Source organism: Pseudorasbora parva, chromosome 7, assembly GCF_024679245.1.
Source record: "Pseudorasbora parva isolate DD20220531a chromosome 7, ASM2467924v1, whole genome shotgun sequence".
Lineage (NCBI taxonomy): Eukaryota > Metazoa > Chordata > Actinopteri > Cypriniformes > Gobionidae > Pseudorasbora > Pseudorasbora parva.
The window spans coordinates 43949548-43974810 of NC_090178.1; the positions used below are offsets into that span (position 1 = coordinate 43949548).

Below are 25263 nucleotides of genomic sequence, written 5' to 3' on the forward strand. Positions count from 1 at the left end.
TGAACTTAATGGTATCATATTAATATAATAACTATTAACATAATAACTTATATTATCAGAGCAACTTATGCATCACTTTCCATTGAAGCGTACTGGATATCATCGAAATGTTTTTATGTGTTTATATTCCTGCCTGGCTCATATTTCTCATTAATATCACACTGAGGCTTCAGTTACTCATACAGTATCTCTGCTGTAATACCATCTAATGCAGTAGATCTATTCTAATTACACTCCTCCACTAATCTAAAGACGTCCCACGTGAAATTTGCCTAAATGATTTATACTGGAGTGGTCTCGCCTCTAATACAAAGAAACACTGAAAAGTCCATTAGCATATCTGCCTGTGTAAAGTCAATACATGTCCTGTCATGATCAGCGGCCAGCAGATATGATGAGAACAGGAAGAACAGACCTGCGATGCGAATGACGGCCCTCTCGGCCGGGTCCAGCACGTCCCCTGAGGCGGATTTGGAGCGTTTGACGCGCTGGTGTTTGGGCAGGTTCCAGGGCAGCGTGTCTCCAGGACTGGGAGAGCTGCTCCTGTCACTGGAGCTCTGATCCACCGGAGGAAGATCTCGCAGCTTGTCCCTGCGGCCGGCAGCCATCGCCTGCAAGATTTACAGCCAATCACACAATGCAGTCAGTGGCGTCCAGTGGTGCTCTGAAACAAGGAGACACATTTCTCCGTTTTTTTCTCACTGTGTTTACGTAAATTTACATTCCAGTTGACAATATTTCAAACAAAAAACTGAGAAAAATCACATTTTTGTCAGACATTGATCGAATTCAGAACGACAATCAAAACATAGATGAAGTAAATCGAGTCTATCAACACCCCCAAAAATGACACTCTTAAATCTCTTTGTGGCTTCAACATTTTACTTCAGAGTTTCCCGATATACTTCAAGCAAAATCAAAGAACAAACTGATGTTCAACTGTTCTAATAACTGTTCAACTTATCTTCGGATCATCACTCCAAATCACTCAAAGCTCGATAAACACTGCAGGCATCATGATGGTCACGGAGATGTAACTTTAATTTCACCTCATTACAAAAAAAAACCCCTCACAGATGTCAATGACCCTTCAACAGCATTAATTGTTCATTCAGACTGATTCACGGACACTGAACATGCATAAAAGACGAGAGGCGTGAACAGTCGATCTCAGCACAATGGAGGCATTGCCTCCTCTCACTGGACGTTAACCCATTCATTCTCAACAGAGCTCTGCAGTTATTTTACAGCTCTACATTATTTTTGTAGGCCATTTTGTAAGTTCGCATCACCCTGGTTCCACTGACAAAAACCCATAGGATTTTTCCTTTGGCTTTTGGATTATTTGAATTACAATATTAAAAAAAATTGCACTTTGGATACATGGCCATTACTAAAATTCCGATCATTCTAGGGGCCCTATTTTACCGATCTGAGCGCATGGCACAGGTGCAATTAGGCTGTGTCCAAATCCACTTTTGCTTGTTTAAAAAACGGTCTGTGCCAGGCACATACAAAAGAGTTGTCCCTAGTCTCTGAATGAATCATGCACTTCTCCAGCGGAATCCTTTTATTTTGTAATATGCCTGTAGCTTGTAGCACGTCACGACACATAATTCCCCATCTTCTTTTACTAAAAAATATTTTTGACTTATTTACTTATTTAATAATAATAATAATAATGCGTTCGATTATATAGCGCTTTTCAAGGCACTCAAAGCGCTTTACATAGAAGGGGGAATCTCCTCAACCGCCACCAATGTGCAGCATCCACCTGGATGATGCGACGGCAGCCATATTGCGCCAGAACGCTCACCACACACCAGCTGATTGGTGGAGAGGAGACCGAGTGATGAAGCCAATCAGGATATGGGGATTATTAGGAGGCCATGATGGACAGGGGCCAGTGGGCAAATTTGGCCAGGATGCCGGGGTTACACCCCTACTCTTTTTCCGAAAGACATCCTGGGATTTTTAATGACCACAGAGAGTCAGGACCTCAGTTTAACTTCTCATCCGAAGGACGGTGCTCATTGACAGTATAGTGTCCCCATCACTATACTGGGGTGTTAGGACCCACACAGACCACAGGCTGAGCGCCCCCTGCTGGCCTCACTAACACCTCTAGACTCTAACACCTCTAACACCTCTATTTACTTGAAATTGTTGACTGACGGACATGCGCTGACCTGTTGCTGTTTGAGCGCGCAACAGCGGCTTCGGGGGAGGGGCGGGCTACTGTGTGTGATCGAAGGTCTAGAGCGGCTTGCCTGACTGCCTGTGCATTAGGGATGATATGCATAACTGATGCTAAAAAAAATTATACTGGCCAGTGGGGTGGCCACCCCCTGGTGGCGCCACTGGCTATGACGCGATTGACAGGCGACTCCCTCAAACGCTATGCTGACACGTTCCGGGTCATTGGTTAAAATAGCAATTTTCTCACAATTTACAAATAGTTGGAAATATTTGGGATATTGTAAGTACTCAACTGAACAAAAAATATAACACTGGCCTAGTGGTTTTTGGATATTTTACTGCAAAAATACTACATAGTGCACCTTTAACTTCCAAACACAAATAAAGTAAATAAATATTCTTTATGAAACCTGAGGGATTTATGTCCCTCCATGAGCTAAACTTTTACCGTTTCAGAGTGGTCATTCTGACAAACTTTCTTGTGATTAGAACTGTGACAGCTTGCATTGATCATCTGAAGCGCACACGCTGCCGAAACGGTGCTCTTCAGTGAGGCTGCAAACATTATTTCAAGCGACACTCCTTAGTGAAAGCAAACATCATTTAAATTACCAGATCACATTTAGTTTTAGCAGTATAATTATTCAAAGCATTTCATATGGTTCATTCTTACATAGGCTACTGCATTACTAGTGGGAGAGGAAGGGCAGGCATGGGGAGAGATGCTGCCTGCGTTGAAAGCGTGAATAATGCCTGAGGGAAAAAAATTAAAGTTTAGAGTTTCAGTGACATTATTACATTAATAATCTTATTACATAGAATCATACAAGAACTATACATAATGTTGAATATAATGTATAATAATGCAATGGGGGAATATTAATAAAATATAATCAAAACAATAACTAAAAAAGTTTTAAAAAAACAAAACTTTATTTTGGCTTAAAATATCAGGATACAAATCGTATCGTGAGTTCAGTATCAAAATACATATTGAATCGTGACACGAGTTTATCGTTACACCTCTGCCAGCAATCTCCATTTAGAAACTTGTTAGCAACTGCTTTTTACAAGACAGGTAAAACCTGTAGAAATATCAACAGGGGTGTTACTGTTGTAATGTTATGTCGTAAAATAAAATTTGAAATATCTTGAGCTTGTGTTAACCACAGACCTTACTTCAGGCATTGCCATTAGTTCCAAAATGCTAATTAATTGGAATATTCTCACACTAGCTCCCTTCGCTTGTCATTAAAACACCTCTGAAACACACAAACACACATACACACACACACACACACACACACACACAGTGCAGAAAACAGTGTCTTTTTGACATGTCAACTCCTCATGAACCAAACTCTTTCAGTGTCAGCTACAACTACAGTGTTTGAGGGCGGGGTCAAAGTAGACATTATTCTCAGGCAGCCAATGAAGGCCATAGGCTGGCATTATGCAAAATGTGTTGCAAACCTATGTAGGTTCGAGCAGGAAGACAAGGGCTATGTCTACATTATTCCGGATACAAATGAAAAAGCCATTTTCATTTCAAAATGCTCTCTGTCCACACAAGCATTTTCAAGCGTTTTCCAAAAGTTTTTCATTCACACTGAAAACCTCATAAAATAAAATCTCATAAAAGCTCACTGAGATGATACAGACAGGACAGACATCCTAATTCTCATGCTATGTTTTGACGCAGGTTCAATATGAGTCACATGACTAAACATGCATCATCGTTTTAAATACCTCTATTTTCACAGTCCGCACTACAATTTGAAAACGCCATTTTCAAATGTATCCACTTAAGAAAGCGTTTTTTAAATCGCAGGACAAAATGACATTGAAGTGTGAACAAGGCCGGGAATTACTGACGACTTATATGCAGACGACTGACGACTTTAATGCAGTTCAAAATCAGTTATTTCTTTTGAGAGACAATGACCCCCTTTTTACACCCGGCGCGGGGCGGAGTTATCATTTTCACGTCCAGCACCACGTTGCGGTCAAATAGCAAATGTGTAGAGGTGGGCAGATCGATACTAATATCGATAATATCGATACCAACGTTGGTATCGGTATTGATCGATACCAACGTGAAAATATCGATACTTAAGTTTCAGTTTCTCTCGTTTTGCGACCTGGCCGTGTTTGTCAAAATGCTGCTGCTGTGACAGAGCAGAGGAAGCTCTCAAGAGAGTGCTGATCGTGCTCGACACTGCTCTCCTCCCCCTCTCCTGTTTTGTACCGTCACGTGACTCACCACTAGCACTACCACCAGCAGTCAGGCACGCGCGCCGCTCAGCCGCGCATTTTAATTTTCAGCATTATATCGTATTACAAGGAGAATTTGTTTTACATTTTTTATATCAATTGTGAAGTAAAACTTTGTGACTTTGTTTATTTAAGAAAAAATCTTGAAAAGAAGTGCACTAAAGAGGAGAAACATTTTTTGTTAACATGCTACTTGAAAAGAGAATTTGTTTTTACATTTTTTATATTTGTGAAGTAATCATTTTGTAACTTTGTTCATTTAAATAAAACAGAAGTAACCAAAAGTTGTTTCTGAACAAAAGCTTTTGTAGCACTGATTAATAACTCAAAATGCAAATCACAAAAACAAATTAAAAGTCATGAAAATTCATTTAGATTTAGGTTGAAGACGCATCCACCTTAATTATTAAAAAGTATCGGTATTGGTATCGGTATCGGCGATACTGGCTCTGTATTTACTTGGTATCGGATCGATACCAAATCTAGCGGTATCGCACACCTTTACAAATGTGCACTTCAGTGCTCCCTATGGTGGCTTCAGACCATGTGCTCAGATCATTAAAAAAGGGCCTAATAACTCTATGTATCGAGCACTTCAATCTTTGACAAAAAAAAGCATAAAAGAGGCATTTTAAAACATTATAAACTGTAATAACATGCAGGGAAAAAGCATAAAACAATATCCGGGACAGGACTCCTGAAAATTGTGTCAAGGTCAATAAGTCTATTAAAATGTCAAATCTTTTGACATGGCAAGGAACCACAGGATTATGATTCAACTACTGAAAGTCAATCAAGGCACAAAAACACATTTTCAGGCATTTCGGGTAACACTTTATTTTAGGGTTCAGTTCTCTAATAAGCAGTAATTGGTGTTTATTGAGGAAAAAGTCGTAGTTAATAGAGAATATGTGCTCTCCATACTAGTGTTACTGAATATAGCTTCTGTATCAAATGCTCCTGTGTGATGATAAACCCTGGCGCAATGCTAAATTGCAATGTTTGTGACTTAAAATGATCTCCTCACATTACTCAGATGGGTTAGGCAACTGACCCGTGTGTTAAAGTTAGGCTAACTAAGAGTAAATGATTAACCACCGCATTGCTCATGCACGGCAGCCGTTTCTAACTTATTTTCATATCACCTCCATTATAATGTAGAACTATGTAAAACGAGTGTGATATATAAAACGTTATCCCTCTTGTACTGTCATGCAGCAGTTCAAGAAGACAGTGTTCACACTGACTGCAAAGTTAAAATGGATAAAGCAAAACACTGGCTATAACTAACAGCTCTACATTTACACATTTGGCAGACGCTTTTATCCAAAGCGACTTACATTGCATTTAAGGTATACATATTTGTCAATTCTTGCTTTCTGGGAATCAAACCCATGACCTTGGCGTTGCTAGCGCCATGCTACAGGAAAACTCTAAATATTGTGACCATGCCAATAGCATTTACACTAAAAATCCACATGCAAACAAACACATAGTAAGATGTGGCAGTAAGGCATGTAGATGTGTCATATACAGAGCTGTCTTTGTTTGAAGATGATGAAGGATTGAGAAAGCTGAGGAAATGAGATGTAAATGACCTCTAGCTATCTATAACCTGAAACCGGAACTCAACTCCTGCAATAAACGTTCACTTCTCTGAGGGGCCCAAAAAACTCTTAATAAACTATTACAACAACAAACTTTTGTAGGAATGTCATGTTAAATTCAGTTTGTTATTTGGCATTCAAAACTCACAAAGTGTGTTGATGCCACAGTTCCACACCCCACCCGATTGATAGATCTTCCCATGGATCATAGTGCTAGGGGTGGGCACATCAATACTGAAGTATCGATACTTTCATATCGCACATTATATTCTGTAATTGATGTTAATAAATCTGTCAGGAATTTTTTTGCAAAAGTTTTACCTTTTTGGGCACAACCTGTCACTGGTAGTTTAAAAAAATGATTTTACTACAGTAACCATACACACGACTAATTAGAGACACAACACAAATCACAAAATATTTTGGTGATCATGAAAATGTATTCAGATTTAGCATATAAATGTACGGAGCCCCTACAGGGACGTGGTGGAGGAATTTTTTTAGGTGGGGAGATATTTTTTTTCTCTAAACCTTTTGCGTTCCCTCGCAAAGACATTTGCGTTCCCTCGCAAAACTTTGCGTTCCCACGCAAATATCTTTGCGAGGGAACGCAAAGTTTTGCGAGGGAACGCAAATGTCTTTGCGAGGGAACGCAAAGTTTTGCGAGGGAACGCAAATGTCTTTGCGAGGGAACGCAAAAGGTTTAGGGAAAAAAATACCTCCCCACCTAAAAAAATTCCTCCACCATGTCCCTTTAGGGGCTCCGTATAAATGATAGTCACCTCATATATCATGACCATAGACCGTAAAAAAATATGGACGACTCGACATCATCCGTTTCCGCTTGCCATATTTGAAGCTTTCAGGCAGCCTGCACGGCGCAGACATCTTGGCACAGAGTCTGCGCAGTAGCGATTTCGGGAACGGAGTTGCGCAGTAGAGCGCAGGAACTAGAGCAGGAAGGACGGTCGCGATATCAAAAGCCCGCCCACACTCTCGCAGATGCAGAACAGTTGGTGTGAAATAAACAATTATGGAAATGTAGAAATTAAAGCTAAAGCTCCAATCTGCTCCCAAAATTCAGAAAAATTCAGTTAGTGCCTCAGTGACAACTTCACTCAGAGAAGCCGTCAGTCTCAGCTGTCAATCATGACGTCCCCCCCCCCCCCCCCCCCCGTTTTTATAGCATCAGATAAAGAACTAAAACTAAACTTATTTTAAAAAAAAACACTTGAAATGAAATCATTGTGATGATAACTGCCTTCAATGACATAAACTATATTTGGGGAACAAATACTTGAAGTGTAATTTTATTGTTTTGTTTGCCTCGCGTCCATTAGAAAACACAGAGGGGCGGCTATACTCAGGGTTCGTACACCTTTTCAAAGGTCAAATTCAAGCACTTTTCAAGCACTTTCAAGGTCCATTTTAAAGATTTTTCCAGCACCTACCTACGCTGTAAATTACAAACCAATAAATTGTCAAAATTATTATTTAGTGTTATCATCACATTAAAAAGATAATAATGCTATAAACAGCCAAAATTGTGTTTCGTAAAGCAGAAGGATCAGATGAACATGCCATAACGGACATGCTAATCTTACATTATCACATTATACATATAAGTACTCTGTCACTTATGCAAATTCCTAACTAGCAGTTAATAGCGCAAGTTAAACAAATAGGCGCTAATGTGTAGGCTACAGTAAACTACTTTAGATAGCTTACTTGAAAGTCTATGAGTTAGCCTACCTTTCATGTGACTCGAAAGAGCAGACTCGCCCATAGTGAAAAGCTCCAAGTGTTTTTGCAGACTTTACAAGAGGCACTTCGTGGGGTTTGTGCCCGTTTGATCCAAAATTCGTATTTAGCATCTTTCAGCCAACGTTCATTGAAACGACAACATGGGGGCGGAGTCACACATGGAAATAGACGGGCAGATCGCGAGCACAGCAGGTTTAATTTTAGGCTCTCCAACATTTTATTTCTACATTTAATAAACAAACTATTTAGTCAGATAGGTATTTGTTGTAAAAGAAATAGTAACATTTCAAGCATTTTTAAGCACTTTATCCAAAATTCACGCACTTTTCAAACCTTGAAAACACAACATCAAAATTCAAGCACTTTCAAGGATTTCAAGCACCCGTACGAACCCTGTATACTGGGACCGGTCACCGGGGGCGATCGAGGTGCGCAAGCTTCAGTATCTGAGAGGGAGACTGCAGGCTTGATCATGACACACTGTTTTTCCGCGAAGGAAGGTACATGTAAGTTCAAGTGCATGCTTTTAAAAGTAAAAAGTGTATGTATCGGTATCGGCATCGCCAATATTGGCCCTCTATTACTTATATCGGAATGTTACAATTTTGCAGTATCGCCCACCCCTATGTAGTGCACTGCACACACTTCTTTCCTCCAGTGAGCACTTTAAAAGTGTTGGGGTAACACATAACAAGTAACGCAAGTTACGTAATCAGATTACTTTTTCAAGTAACTAGAAAAGTAACTAAAAGTAACTGTAGAACTTTCCAGCAGGTGTGGATATTGTTTATACATACCGGTATATATGGAGATATATTTGACAAGTCATGGATACTATTATGTTCTGGTGGTTTTGTGGAAATTAGTGTAATTTAGTACATTTGTACATTTATCGCATTGTTCCAAATGCAGGCATTCATGTTATATGTTATAATCTTGCTAGGTTACAGGGTTGTTTTATTATCTTTACTGGTCACCAGACTATGTGTCCATATATGCTTAATTATTCACGGTGAGCCAACGTCGTTTTTGATGGAGCGGTCCCAGCGATAAAGGTTCGGTCCTGCTTTGGAAGCAGCCGGTGAGTAAAACTGCTTCAAATGTCTATGCTGTTGGCTATCATAGCGTAAGTAAACATCAGTAAACAACACGATCGCGTGCTTCATCAGTCAAATGCGCTAACGGACTCTATTGTTGTTCTATGTATAACGTTACACTAGTCTGACGTGCAAAACCGTTTTGCTTGCTACTGCTCAGGTTTAGTCGCATACATAAGTTTAGGTTTAAGGGATGTAGAATATGATCATCCAGAATTAGGCATTATTACGTGCTTTATAAGTACTAATAAACAGCCATGTCCTGGTAATATGCATGATAATAGCAACTAGTTAATAGTGAGAACTGAACCCTAAAATAAACTGTTCCCAAAGTATCTAAGTTAGTTACTTTTTTGAGGAGTAACGCAATATTGTAATGCATTACTTTTAAAAGTAACTTCCCCTAACGTTGGTGCTTAACACTTCAAGAATTTACTACTGGACCACAGTCAACATGACACCGATAGCTATGGTGCAAAGATAGTTCTTACTAAATATAGTTCAGTGCAGTCCAGTGTGCACAGATGTATATCTGATATAGAGCATGCACACTCATGCACAGTCATCAAATGTCTTATAATCTCTGTTATGACCGTTCGATCATCGGTACTCAGATACAGAAGCACAGTGATGCATGACGTACTGTACATTAGATAGAGAGTGACTGAAGTACTGAACCACCTCTTAGACAACAGGAGATGGATTCAGGCTCAAACTTTATGGATTTAAGGAGCCAGATGTTTTCTACTACACTCATTTAGAACTGTATTGTGCATAATATTATTTTCAGTGGTTGATGTATTCAGACACTTTAGTCAGTTTTCGAATCATTTCTATTGTAATTGCAAAGCAAACTAAATCTGTATGGTTGATAGTACAATATAAAAAATGAAAAAAGCTGTTACCTGTTAAACTATAAAATCCCATCATATTTGTTGGTTGTGGCATTATTTTCACCTCAGCCAGATATTTTGCCCCTAATACCATTTTATCTTAGTGTACTTGTTTATAAAGGAGACAACAGTTCTTTAATCAAGCTGTATTTTAGTCAAAATATGCAATAGTTTGATATTTCATACGCTTTATTCTGTTTAATAAGTAAACAAAATGCAACCTATGAAGTTAGAAAATGTTTACAATGTCAATTCCACCCCAGATGATGGCATTTAAATGCTCATTGCAGTACAAAAATACTGTGCAATTACTGTGCAATATGGTGCAAGTAGATGTGGTGCTATGATGGACACTGTTAGTGGACAAAAAAATCAAGTGGGAGTGTGTGAAGTGTTATAAGGGAGATTCTTGCACATCTATGGTGCAGATGTGCTGATGTATGCATGAAGGCAAGATGGGTGTATTACATCACTATACAGTAATAATAAATTACATCAAAAAACATTTGAGAATAAAAAATATGCCTCTGATGAGAAGTGAAATCATCAGCACTATATGGATACAAGGACACTCCAGAAATTATATTTGTAATTATATTTGTGAAACGCTGAATCTTGATGTAGGCTATTCACTTCATGACTTTGCATACGACTGAACGGTTATAATTAAACAAGTTATAATTGAAGCTCTTAATAACTTTTCGAATACCTCACATTATAAGGACGTACAATAGCATTTAAGTCAATTTCGTCACCTGAATAAACCACTGCAAAAGCCCACCGAACATCTGTCCATTCAGAACATCCCTTTAAACCTGCAGGGCACGCACCACCCATCCTCAAATTGAGTAAATATCAAACATCTCTCCCCCAAATATATCACATGATCGAAATCTTAATAAAGTCAGGGTGATTTACCGTGTGTGCGGCTGGCAGCTCTCGCGGTCCTGTCAGAGCAGCATTCACGGGACACACGCCTCGCTTCTCGCTCAATTACTGTTACACTGAGCTAAAATCCACTCAAATCCACGCTTGGAAATAAAGAAGCCTCGCGGTGCGGTCAGTCAGACTCTGCCGCAGGCAGAAGAGCTGAAATGCAGAAACTGCAGTGCTGCGCGCGCGGTGTCCACATGCACACACACATACACACCGTCCCACAGCACACACACAGCACGCGCAAAAACGTCAGCGATCAATGATTAACCAGTGTAAAACTGCGACCTATTGCGCCAAAAGCGCTGCCATAAAGATGATTAAACGATACGTGATAATCCACATTGAGGGACTGTACAGTGTCCAGTTCTGACCGAGGCTTAACACGCCAAATGGTTAAATTAAAGAGACATGCAGGTGTGTGAACTCTGATGCAAGTTTAAGCTTACCATATAATGTGATACCAGTAATGACATATCTGCATTAAATAAACACAGGCTATATGCTTTCTGTTTTTACAACATGCATGACAGACAGACTGGATGGATGGATGGATGGATGGATGGATGGATGGATGGATGGATGGATGGATGGATGGATGGATGGATGGATGGATGGATGGATGGATGGATGGATGAATGGATGGATAGATAGATAGATAGATAGATAGATAGATAGATAGATAGATAGATAGATAGATAGATAGATAGATAGATAGATAGATAGATAGATAGATAGATAGATAGATAGACAGATACAGTCCCTGGCAAAAGTCTCGTCGCTTGTGTACACATTGACCTAAAGTGCCGCTGAAATATATTTCTAATCAAGATTTTTTTTTACAAGAAATGGCTCAATTTAATCCCACCAGCTTTTGTGATAATGTTTCAGTGAAAAACTAAACTTTCAAAAAGTATTCTAATATTCACAGCTTGGTAAAGCCCATTGAGTCAATTTTTGCAAAGACATAAGTGTTGTCACCTTGTCATATGAGCTTCACCTGTGACTAATAATGGATCAATTAGGTCTCAAGTGTGTATAAAAAGAACCCCAGTACACTAGACCTTCACATCAACTGCAACTAGACCTCTGCAAACATGCCTAAGATTCACCCAGAGACTAAAGTTTTGATTATCAAGAGGCTGAAGACCAGATCCACTGCTGATGTGGCAGACACCTTCAATGTGTCTCAGCGTCAAGTACAGAGGATAAAAAAAAAAGATTTGAAGAGACTGGAGACGTTTTTAACAAGCCCAGGTCAGGCAGACCCCGCAAGACAACTGCTCGAGAGGACCGTTTGTTGGCTCGAAAATCCAAGGCCAGACCATTATCCACTGCAGCAGCGCTCCACGAGACCTGGTCACCTGAAGTCCCTGTGTCAACCAGAACAGTTTGTCGGATTCTGTCTCGAAACGGCCTCCATGGTCGAATCAGTGCCTAGAAGCCAGCACTAAAAAAAAGACAATTGAAGAACCGAGTGGCATTTGCCAAGGCCCACAGCCTGCTAAAAGGATGGACGCTGGAAAAGTGGCAGAAGGTGGATCAGATGAATCTTCTGTTTAATTACACCACAGTCGCTGCAAATATTGCAGGAGACCTACTGGAGCCAGAATGGATCCAAGATTCACCCAGAAAACAGTGAAGTTTGGTGGCGGAAAAATCATGGTCTGGGGTTACATCCAGTATGGGGGTGTGCGAGAGATCTGCAGGGTGGAAGGCAACATCAATAGTCTAAAATACCAAGAAATCTTAGCTACCTCTTATATTCTCAACCATAAAAGAGGCCAAATTCTGCAGCAGGACGGTGCTCCATCGCATACTTCCATCTCCACATCAAAGTTCCTCAAGGCGAAGAAGATCAAGATGCTCCAGGATCGGCCAGCCCAGTCACCAGACATGAACATCATTGAGCATATGTGGGGTAGGATGAAAGAGGACGCATGGAAGACGAAACCAAAGAATATTGATGAACTCTGGGAGGCATGCAAGACTGCTTTCTTAGCTATTCCTGATGACTTCATTAATAAATTGTATGAATCCTTGCCAAACCGCATGGATGCAGTCCTTCAAGCTCATGGAAGTCATACAAGATATTACATTTGGATCTCACAGCACCACAACTTAATTTGCTGACATATTTTTGTATTTGCTGTAAATTTGTTCAATTTCTGTATAGGCGACAAAACTTTTGTCTTGCCAAAATTTGATCTTTCCGTCTTGATTAAATGATAAATATTTTTTCTGTGAACATTATTTATTTCAGTGCATTAAACATCATTTGGGAGGGTTTTAGCTTTTCATATGAGCTAATTCTAACACCAATGAATTAATTAAAAGTCAGGTTAATATCAGGTATTTCTAGAAAATAGATAAGCGACAAGACTTTTGTCAGGGACTGTAGATAGATAGATAGATAGATAGATAGATAGATAGATAGATAGATAGATAGATAGATAGATAGATAGATAGATAGATAGATAGATAGATAGATAGATAGATAGATAGATAGATAGATAGATAGATAGATAGATAGATAGATAGATAGATAGATAGATAGATAGATAGAGTCAAACTTCAAAACAGTAAGAAGGATGATATTTATTTACTAATGTCTGCATGTGCTTGACATGAACTCCACAAAACTTTTCGGTAACATCTATTTTATAAAGTGATCTGAAAAGTGCTTCAAGCGATTGTGCAACAGTTTTAATGTTATGATCTCAATCACTTATGTTTGGGTTTCAAAGCCAGAGCCTGGAGATTGGCGGGACCACCCCATACTGTCCCAAACACATTCCTCTCAGTTTGAAGGGCTTGTTCCAGGGGAAGCTCTCTTCCTGAGACGACGACCTTCTTGATGGCCTGGATCACCGGGGCCGGACCCTTGATGAGCGGACTCAGCCACTGCTCGGCTTGTGCCAGTGTCTCTCCCGCACCAGAAAAGCACTGGAGAACCTCATCCACCAGCCCCATCTGCTTGCCCAAGTCTGGATCAACCTTTTTCGCCCCGCTCAGCAGTTTCAGGGCGTTCTGGCTGCCAACAATACGAACTAGTCTCGCAGCTCCTCCCCATCCAGGTACCAATCCCATACGCTTATGGACAAACTGGATAACACCATCAGACGTCATTAACCTGGAAATGGAAATAAAATGGTGGCATTCTATTCCAATAGGATATTAAAGGTAAAATGGCATAGTAAAAACATTCAGAATACTAATCTCTCACTGCAGTCCAAAAAGATTAAACCATTTTCACAGACTGTAATGATGAGTTTCCACAGTTATTAACATCATAAAGCCAGAAGTTATACAGTCAGGGCATCCGGGAAGTATTCGCAGCGCTTCTCTTTTTCCACAATTAATGTTATGTTACAGCCTTATTCCAAAATTGATTAAATTCATAATTTCCTCAATTCTACAAACATGCCTCATAATGACATTATTAAATGTCATCTAAAAATAAAAAACAAAACAAAATAAAAATATCACATGTACATACGTTTTCACAGCCTTTCCTCAATACTTTGGTGAAGCACCTTTGTCACCAATTACAGCCTCAAGTCTTTTTGAGTATGATGCTACAAGCTTGGCACATCTATTTGTGGGCAGTTTCTCCCATTCTTCTTTGCAGGACCTCTCAAGCTCCATCAGGTTGGATGAAGAGCGTTGATGCACATGCATTTTCAGATCTCTCCAGAGATGTTCAATCAGGCTCAAGTCTGGGCTGGCTGACTGGGCCACTCTAGGACATTTACAGAGTTGTCCTGTAGCCACTCCTTTGTTATCTTGGCTGTGTGCTTAGGGTCGTTGTCCTGTTGGAAGATGGAGGTCCAGAGCTCTCTGGAGCAGGTTTTCATCAAGGATGTCTCTACATTTCAGCATTCTTCTTTCCCTCAATCCTGACAAGTCTCCCAGTTCCTGCCGCTGAAAAACATCCCCACAGCATGATGCTGCCACCACCATGCGTTAATGTAGGGATGGTATTGGCCAGGTAATGAGCGGTGCCTGCTTTCGTCCAGACATGATGCCTGGCCATTCAGGCCAAAGAGTTCAATCTTTGTTTCATCAGATCAGAGAATTTAATTTCTCATGGTCTGAGAGTCCTTCATGTGCCTTTTGGCAAACTCCAGCCAGACTGTCATGTGTTGTCTGGCCACTCTACCGTACAGGCCTGATTGGTGGAGTGCTGCAGAGATGGTTGTTCTTCTGGAAGGTTCTCCTTTCTCCACAGAGAAACACTGGATCTCTGTCAGAGTGACCATCGGGTTCTTGGTCACCTCCCTGAATAAGGATAGCTTAGGAAGAGTTCTGGTGGTTGCAAACTTCTCCATTTACGGATGATGGAAGCCACTGTGCACATTGGGACCTTCAATGCTGCAGACATTTTTCTGTACCCTTCCCCAGATCTGTGCCTCAATAAAATCCTGTCTCAGAGGTCTACAGACAATTCCTTGGGCTTCATGGCTTGGTTTGTGCTCTGACATGCACTTAAATTTGGGACCTTATATAGACAGGTGTGTGCCTTTCCAAATCATGTTAAATCAACCAGATTTACCACAGGTGGACTTCAATCAAGTTGTAGAAACAAGGATGATCAGTGGAAACAGGAGCACCTGAGCTCAATTTGAGTGTCATGGAATAGACTGTGAATACTTACGCACGTGATTTTTTTTTAATACTTTTGAAAAAAATTCAAACAAACTTCTTTCACGTTGTCATTATTGGGTATTGTCTGTAGAATTAAAGGAAACAATAATGTTTTTAATAAATGCAATAAAATAAAAATGTAAATGTAATGTACAGTGGATATAAAAAAGCTTACTAAGTCCATCCGAAAGCAGTTGGTTTTTTTGTGGTATAAAAAAATTAAACAATAATAAACCATATTAGAACTTTTGCATCTTTAATGTAAATATAACAACCTATTGCAATGCTACTGAAAACCAAAGTGTCGTATTTCAGAGACGAAAGAAAAAAACTGGCCCTTTCGCTTCGAAAAACGCAAGACGAGGTCACTGGAATGAGGAAAAACCGCAAGATATCGAGACACGTCTTTTAAAAATGGAACTTATTTTAACTTGAACATCGCATTTTTAGAATTCCATTTTTACCTAGAAATGTTACATTTAGTTGTTTTTTTTATATATATATATAAGTACTAATAAGCAGCCAATATCCTAGGAATATGCATGCTAATAAAAAACTAGCTAATAGGTAAAATTGGACCCTAAAATAAAGTGTTTTAGCTAATAGGTAAAACTAGTACTAATAAACTAGTTTTACATTATTGGTTATTCCAATGTTTCTCTGAAATGAGTCACTTTGAATAAATGAATACAAAAATAGAATATCATGACCCCTAAAGAGTTAAATATGTTAACATACCTGAAGTCACAGGCGGTGGTGAGTTCTGCTCCACCGCCCAGCGCTCTTCCCTCCACCAGAGCTATGGAGATGAGCGGCAGCCTGCCTGAAAGAACTGGACTTTAGCTCTGACACAGGAGACCGCAGAAATAATGCTGTTTAAAAGGCATGGATCTGCACAGTTTTGAAACTAGACGGTCAAATACATACTATGCTCAAAAATGCCCACTGTGCCCTTAGACAAGAGTTTAACAGGATGCCCATTTGAAGTGGAGTACGAAAACCATAGTGGAAATTACTGAATGGGCTTTTTCGATCCATTAAACGCACAGCAAATTAATGTACGGTATGTGAAAACCCATAATGCACTGTGGGGATTGTGCCAAAAATGTGGATGTAGATTCTCATGCAGGTAAGGCAATTATTATTAATGGTTCTTATTATTATCAATGTTTGCAATCATAGCTACTTAACATTTTTGTGGAAACAATGCTACTTTTTCCAGGAGTAGAAAGTTCAAAATAACAGCTTTTATTTGAAATGGTCTATGAAAGCTGGACAACTGATTAATATTTGATAATAAAAAAATGTGTCTTGAGCATCAAATCATCATATCAGAATGATTTCTGAAGGATCATGTGACACTGAAGACTGCAATAATGATGCTGAACATTCAGCTCTGATCACAGGAATAAATTACATTTTAAAATACATTTACATAAGAAATATTTTTCTATTTGAGTAGTAACATTTCTCAATAATACTAGTTTTACTGTATCTTTGATTAAAAAAATTAGACCAAAACCCTTTAGAACAAAAGAAACTTCTTTAAAATACATTGAAAAAACGTAATTATTCCAAACAGCATTGTAATAAGCTCCACTTGACCTTATATTTCCAGTGTGTAAAATAAAATAAAGTAACAGCAGTCATTACTGCCACAGTTTTTAATGTGCCTGATTGCACTTTTGATTAATCTGTCAAAAGTGTTTATATATATATATATATATATATATATATATATATATATATATATATATATATATATATATATATATATATATATATATATATATATATATATATATATATATATATATCTTGATTTATTTTCATGATAATAACATGGTCACATTATAACAGCATAGCAAACTACCCTTGCATTAAAACGCATGTTTCAAAAAAAAGGACAAGGGGGGTCATTTTCATGGTGTGGCAAAGATCTTCTAAATTTTGTTCAAAAAATACATTTACAGAATCGACCCCTGGTGTCCTGACTGCCCAGACTAACCTGAGGAGTCTTGTTAGAGTGTTCTGCATGAACTCACACATCTTCATCCCATCCTGAAAAACACAGCAAACATTATATCAAATGGAAACAGATGGTGTTTGGTTCTTCAGCTGTTACAGAAGGCTACAGAAGTTATAATGTTAGCAAAGATAGATGTTTTAGTTCTGAAACTTACAATATCTTCTCAGAATACAAATAACTTTTTTATCTCAACAATTGTATTGAAAATACACTGCCCGACCAAAAAAAATGGAGTGTGTTGCTTTTCATTTCTGACAACCATGTAGGAAGACACATCATAGTCATATTCCAGGATCACAATGGCTGCGTTTACATAGACCCTAATAATCCGATCGGGATAAAAGAAGTCACATGTAACCACGTCAATAAAAATTCGATTCAAATTTAATTCGGATTGTAAGGGGTGGTTTAAACCTTTTCTAATCTGATTGAAAGGGCATGTAAACACTTGATCAGGTTGAAAACAGAACACTAGAAAGTACTGTGCATGAGCCAGGGCCGGCCCGTGGCATAGGCGGAATAGGCACATGCTAGGGGCTTACAGCTACTTTTTATAAATATTAATACGAAATATTACCAAAAAACCTTAAACAAATCCCCAGACCACCGCATCAATCTCCTCCTGCCCAGCGAGTGCTTTAGTGTGTCCGATATTGAACGCGATCAGTTTAACGTTGGGAATTTGTTGTCGCGTTGCCTCTCGCGCATCTAACAGACAGGATTGCTTTCGTTTTTAAGGTGCTTGTTCGCTTGTGCCAGACAGTGAAAGTTGCCTAATTATTTTTGACGGATGGCAAATGTGTCAAAAAGACCGAAGCCCTCTGATACAGGAAAGATAAGGAATAAGGGGATAAAGACAGAGGTAAAGTGATGAAATGAATGAACAGTTTATCTAAATGCATAATCTAAAATTGAATGTTTGCTAATTAATTCCAGTTATTTTTATCTTAAACTTTATGTAAGCAGCTGTTCTGGGTGATCAGAATCTGTAAAAAATCATGTCAATTGTTTTTAAACTATTTTTTTTTTAATAGCCTAATTTAATAATTTAATAGCCTATAGTTATACCACCCCTTTAAACAAAACTCGAATCAATTGTGCATTCACGCGTTTGAAGCGAATTCGCATCTACGCCTGAATTAAAAAATGTAAACTTTGGCGTCAATTTACGCAAGCTCGAATGATTTTCTTAGCTTTTTGTTGAAAATGTTGCTTTTTTTTTTAGGAAACTTACCCATATTCAAGTGTAAAACTAAATATTCCTTTGGCTATTAAATTTTGGTGAAAATGGTCAAAAACCCTAGCGGGGAAAGAGTTAATCATTTGCAGCAACTTTTTTGGGGGGCCTGGCAGTGTTGACCGTATGAACATAACTCTTCTCACATGTGGGTTTGCTATGGCTCTGACTGCAGTGAGATCCGATCCGGAGCAGAAGGTTCCAGCCGCTCCCTGCACTATGACAGCTTTCCCTTCTGTCCAGGTCTCCAGTTCATGCACCCGCTGCTCCAGCTCAAGCATCATGCTGCCTGCAAGCATTAAACACATTAAACCTGCTGTTTTAACATGCATAATTTATATTGGCTACATTTCAGATGTATTTACTGTATGTAGAAATGTTATTGTTTGACTCTTATCCCAGACTGTCAATCTTAAAGTCACCATGAAATCAACAATTGAGTTGACAATTCCTATTTTTTATGGAATATTGCCATATTTTTCTAAATGATTCATCCTTGCAGATACTTTTTTTTTACATTCATGTGCCTCATAATCTTTAATCAAATAACTTCCCCATCCTCTTACATCTCATCTCTTCTCTGATGATGCGTTTACTGGCATGAGGGCGGAGCAACCGCTCACTCACATGACATCCACCAATAGCAAACCACAACCATCTAATCAATTACCCATTGACAAAATCAAGTCCCGCCTTCCATTTGTACTGGTTCAAGAAGCCGTTTCACTCGGATAAACAGTACGTCACAATAGCGAAGTCTGTTTGATTGTTTTTAACATCATGCCAGATTCTATTTTCATAGAGAGAAAATGTATGGTAAAACTATATCAGCATGTTTTTTGCTAAAAACTCTGTATTTAGTTTAACTTTGTTTAAACATTTCTTCAAGAGTTTCACAATAGGGAAGGAAAGAATATCATTAGGGATGCACGATATTGGATTTTTGCCGATATCCGATATGCTGATATTTTTCAGCTCATTTAGGCCGATGCCGATACCGATGCCGATATATGTTTATTTTTTCCCTTTGTTTGGAAACAACACCATTTTGAGCAAAAACACTAGGACCTGGAGGAGCTTCTGCTGCTATGGAGGCTGCCGCACGCGCTAGAGAGTGGGGAGACGCGATTGGGCTTGTTTTGGGCTAGTTTTGTTGTGAAAACGTGGCAAATCTGCTGCTGACGGTCACGTCCTTCTGTACGTGCATTCAGAAATTCAAGGCAGCATTTAAAAACAGCCAATATAAATCACTGTACATGCAATGTATTTTCTTGTTTTCACTTGAAGAATGACCGCAGTGCTGACATGGTCTTATCGCTGTAGCACTCCTTGCACACGTGAGTTATTGCAGGCGCATATCAACACGTTATCATATCGGCAAGGCATATCGGCATAATGTTTTCATATCGGCCGATGCCGATTTTTATATTTTAAGCGTTTATCGGCCGATTCCGATGTCGTGCCGATAATATCGTGCATCCCTAAATATCATCTCACAATTTCAAAACAAGAGTGAAACCAAATTTCACAAATTTCAAATTGATCCTGTTAAAAGGCCATTTCCACCACATCAATCCATTTTATCTCTAACAGTTTAAGTTTGTTTAGCAAGGACACATAAAAGTTTGAGATAAAGTATGAAGCAATTATATGAAGGCAAGTATGAAAATGAAGGCAAATATAATTTATGGACAAAGTATTTTTACAGTGCATCATTTCTAAACAAACTAATTTGGATTAATAATGCAAAACGTCTACAAAAACTACTTCTATGAAATAAACCGTCACAGTATATCAGGTGTCATGACTATGTACTTGCAAAATGTTATGTACCATGCACTTGTATTGCAAAACACTTGTGCTGCTGTTGAGGAGGGATACCGGTAAGGTTAGGGCCAGGTTTGGTGGCATACATGAGTGAAGGGGCAAGGGAAAGGTCAACTGTGTAATTAATAAAATTACAGACATTACAGCTGTAATTGCATGCAGGTGTTTGGTTTTTTTTGGTTGCACTTTTTTTAAGGTGTCATTGTTACAGTGTAATTATGTATTTAAGTACTGATTCATATTAATAAACAACATGTACTTTTAGAGTTAGGGTAGGATAAGGGTTTGGTTGAAGGTTAGTTCCATGCAATTATACATAAGTTACTGTTATTACTATGGTAAGAATATGTAACATGTAACAAGCACATTGTAAAATAGTTTTACCATTTTTTTAAATATTAATTTAATGTAAAAACATGTTTGCAAACAAAACAAGTGGTTACTTTAAATGTTAGTACATAGTAGTTAAAGACTCCCCTTTTTACTGGCACAACAGCCCTGACATATTGAGGCATCGACTCTACTAGTGTGCTGTGGTATATGGGACCAAGACGTTAGCAGCAGATCCTTTAAGTCCTGCAAGTTGTGAGGTAGGGGCTCTATGGATCGGACTTGTTTGTTCAGCACATCCCACAGATGCTCAACTGGATTGATATCTACATCCACATGGATGGCAGGACCCAAGGTTTCCCAGCAGAACATTGCCCAAAGCATCACACTGCCTCTGCCACCTTGCCTTCGTCTCATAGTGCATCCTGGTGCCATGTGTTCTCCAGGTAAGCGACGCACATGCACGGCCACCTTCTTCCATTGCTCCGTGGTCCAGTTCTGCTGGTCACGTGCATCACGTGTGGACAGGGGTCGGCATTGGCACCCTGACTGGTCGGCTATGCAGCCCCATATGCAACAAACTGTGATGCACTGTGTATTTCTAACACCTTTCTATCAGAACCAGAATTAACTTCTTGAGCAATCTGAGCTCCAGTAGCTCGTCTGTTTGATTGGACCACACAGGCCAGCCTTTGGTCCCCACGTGCATCAATGAGCCTTGGCTGCCCATGACCCTGTCACCGGTTCATCACTGTCCCTTCCTTGAAGCACTTTTAGTACTGACCACTGCAGACCGGGAACAGCCCACAAGAGCTGCAGTTTTGGAGATGCTCTGACCCAGGTGTCTCTAGAGACATTACAATTTGGCCCTTGTCAAACTCACTCAAATCCTGCTCTGAGGACAAAACATGTTCACCTGCTGCCTAATATATCCCACCCACTAAAAGGGGATAAAAAGACCGTGTTATTCGCCTCACCTAATTGGTGTAACCAAAGCTATTATTTGATACATAATATTTGTACGGAAATTCTTAGCAAGTTAACGGTTCTGCTATGTTATTTAAAAATTCAATTTCCACCACAAATCTTTAAAAAATAAAGTGTCCGCAATAATAAACCGCTCCTCCCTGTGGCGTAAACATTAGTAATTTACCTGAGAAGGCGTTCATGCGACCCGGATTATTGACAGTGAGCACTGCAATGCCTGACTCCTGCTGCTTCTGGAGATCTATGGATCCTCCCGGGAAAGCTTGCAGCTTCTCCCTGATACTCTCAGCACCTCCATTGTGTCCGCAGGCGGTTCGGTTCTGCTGAAGGGCCCTCCTCACAGCACCGCGGGTCTGAATCAACCGGCACCGAGCAGCACCGCACACACTCATGATATATTATGTCGCGTCTATATTTTTCAATTTTAAATGCATTTATTTTCAGTGTTTTAAAAGTACTTGACCTGTTTCGAGCCGTGGGAGTAACTTTAAAAACGGTCCTGAAAGAAACAAAGTATTAATGTAAACAGTCCGCTTCCGCCTTAAACTTACAATTGAATTCTTAATAAAGCTGATATGCACTCAACGTGCTGAAGAAAATCACAAAGAAATTTAAGCAGACGAAATATCCACCAGAGATATCGATGGATTTATCAAAATTCACTTTATAGGCGATGCTGAAATTGTCCACAGGGGAGCGCTGGTCCCCAATACACCGCACCGGTGCATAGAAAGGTAGAATGAATTAAAATTTAGGCCTAACTATTGATATGGTTCATTTATTGATGGTATAAAATGTAAGTATCACGGCACTTTGTATAGGCTATTGTATGTTAGGTTACAATTTGAACACCATGGTACTGTAAGGTTGTTATAGTAAACCAATCCACATGTAGCCTATTAACTGGATCATAACCTTTTTATAGCCTAACCTTGAATCCCATAAATTCTGTGAAAATTTTACCAGACGGATGCCAAATTCTGTACCTTTATTTGTATAGCCTAACTATTATATTGTTATACCACGTACTGCTTCAAACTTAAGTCACTTTATAAGTCCCTATTACCCAAAGCAAGCTGAATTCAAGGGAGAATAACCACAGTCTATGGATGTGACAGTGGAAAAGGGGGAAAATAGGTATAAACCAAAATACAAGAACAATTCTTCATTTTATGTTTGTTTAATAGTAGCCTAGGCTATAGCAAGTGACCACAATGCAGGGTGTTTCTTAAATGTTTATAGCCTGTAAGAAGAAAAATCATATGGCTATACGGTGGCTTGAAAACAAGTAAATTATGGGATAATTTTAATTATCCTTTCAAACTAAGGTGAGAGCGTGCAGGTCACAATACTTCACTGATAGTAGCCTACGACAGGAAACGAAGAAACAAAAAAAGGGAGTTTTGGGGATCTATTTGATAAGATTAGTTTTAAAATTTGTTCAAAAGTAAGTGAATTAGGTAGGCCTACTTAATTTTTTTATGTAATTTATTTAGGCCTACAGTTAGGCTACTTTATAATGTAGCCTAATTGAACTAATACTAGAACAATATACAGGCTAATAGCCTATAGTGGAATGTATATCGAAATATAAAGTTAACTTTAAAATACATGTTTTATGTATCCTTCTCACATTCGTAAAACGTATTGGTCAATTAATAAGAATAATCTATGTAGGCTATATAGCCTATATCATTTATTTGAATGAATTAAAAGAGCCCCATGTCCAATCACGGTTGATAGGCATAGATTTAGAAAGTAATTAGTAGCCTTATAATAAGTAGCCTAGGCTAATGAAATACTTTTTGGAGAGAGTAATTTGACCAGTAGGCTAATATAATTACACTATTGAAGAAAGTAATTGTATTAATTACTTGTTTAGAGTAGCCTACACTGATTATAATGAATGATTACGGTTTTATCTATCCTATTTCTGTAAAATTCTACAGCCTTGATGACAGTACCCATGTTATTAAGGTAAAGACTGCGATGCAGTTTTACTTATTTATTAGTTAGGCTAATATTTATAGGTTATGCGGTTTAAGGTTACCCCGTCACAGCGGGACAGACTACAGGCGTCTGCGCGCGTATTTTTATCTGGCGCCAAACAGGCGCTCGCGAATAGAAGTAGCAACAGAGCAGCTCGGGCTCCTTCCGAGACAGGTAGCCTAGTGCATTATTTATCTCTTCATTTATACTAACATATTAAATCTAGTGTTCACGTACCTATAGTCCTATATAGTCCCTATAGTCCACACATAAGCAGTAGCCTATATAATGTCATTCATTTGTTGACTGATTTTTTTTAAGAAACCTCTTTAATATGTGGATTCTGAAAATGATGTAACCACAATTATACACTAGTAAAGTAATATATATGGTGGTTCAAATAGGAGTTCCAATCATAACATAGGCTACTTTATCTCTATAAAAAAAAAAAACTGAAATAGCATCGGACATTAAAGTATTGAAAATTCAATATAGAAACTCATTGAACCTTTTGGTTTTCTAAGAGTGTAGTAAACTTAACCCAAAAGAGTGCAGGAACAAACACATGGAGCCTTTCGACAGTGAAAAGACATCAAATGTCAGAAGAGAGAGGTTAACAGAGGCTTCTTCCTGTCTGAGATGCCTATGTGGGGCTCCTGGCTTCCTGTTGGGAAAGATGTTTGAGTGAAGTGGAATAAATGTGGACAAGGACGAGGTGATTTGCGCCTGTGGAAGGCGATCTTTGTCCTGGCATGTTGGCTAAGGTTTTCTGGCAGGATGCTGCAGCTGCAAAAACATTTTTTCCTGACTTAATTCTGTGAGCGACTAAAGAGAGCAAGGTTGGAGTCTATATGTCTACACTCATGACTAGAACAGATTGAAAATCAAAGCAAATTCAATATGTAAAATGAACTGTACTTCAGTTCAGACATTGTATTCAAAGTGACATGTGTATGGGCATATTCTTGTGGTTGTGGGAAAAGGTTTAGGAATAAAACAGGTTTAATCCTTATCGAATATATACTTGTGGCTTTGGCACCTTTAATCAAAAATATATTCTTCTGCTGTTAATGACAAAACCATAGATGTTTGTCTTGCTGTGTTATTTCTTGGTATTACATAGTTAAGGGGAAATGTTAACTGTCCATGTCAAACAGACTCCACTCATGCCTCAGGATCAAAACACTTCAAGGCAGGAGGACAGCTGATTCAAGCAAGGTTTTTAAAGGGTTAGTCCACCCAAAAGAGAATGACGAGAATGAACCTCATTGGTTCTTGCAGAACCTCAAACGTGCTGCGTAACTCGAGAATGAACCTCATTGGTTCTTGTGAAGCTCAAACGTGCTGCGTAACACGAGAATGAACCTCAATGGTTCTTGCTGAAGCTCAAATGTGCTGCGTAACTCGAGAATGAACCTCATTTGTTCTTGTGAAGCTCAAACGTGCTGCG

At 39.0% G+C, this 25263-nt stretch overlaps 2 protein-coding genes across 5 annotated transcripts in view; both read right to left on the reverse strand.

The window, feature by feature from the left end:
* The window catches only part of plecb (plectin b), a 212929-nt gene extending 201581 nt beyond the window's left edge, over positions 1-11348 (reverse strand). For 2 of the 3 annotated variants that reach the window (XM_067449299.1, XM_067449298.1), the window contains exons 1-2: positions 10753-11348; positions 416-611 (exon numbers count right to left, since the gene is read on the reverse strand). In XM_067449299.1, coding sequence (XP_067305400.1) covers positions 416-608 — 193 coding nt within the window. In that variant the 5' untranslated portion in view covers positions 609-611; positions 10753-11348. The remainder of the gene's footprint in view (positions 1-415; positions 612-10752) is intronic. The other variant, XM_067449302.1, reaches the window with a different exon arrangement.
* Positions 11349-13350: 2002 nt separating this feature from the next.
* Positions 13351-22468, reverse strand: echdc1 (enoyl CoA hydratase domain containing 1). 2 transcript variants are annotated; one of them, XM_067449308.1, is made up of 5 exons: positions 21991-22466; positions 18827-18969; positions 17423-17475; positions 16153-16233; positions 13351-13900 (listed from the first exon to the last, which is right to left on the reverse strand). In XM_067449308.1, the coding sequence occupies exons 1-5, from the start codon at positions 22214-22216 to the stop codon at positions 13492-13494; spliced, it is 912 nt and encodes a 303-aa protein (XP_067305409.1). In that variant the 5' UTR covers positions 22217-22466; the 3' UTR covers positions 13351-13491. The 2 variants fall into 2 exon arrangements, with proteins under 2 accessions (XP_067305409.1, XP_067305410.1); XM_067449309.1 differs by having other exon boundaries at positions 13765-13900; positions 16153-16237; positions 21991-22468.
* Between the last annotated feature and the right edge of the window lie 2795 nt (positions 22469-25263).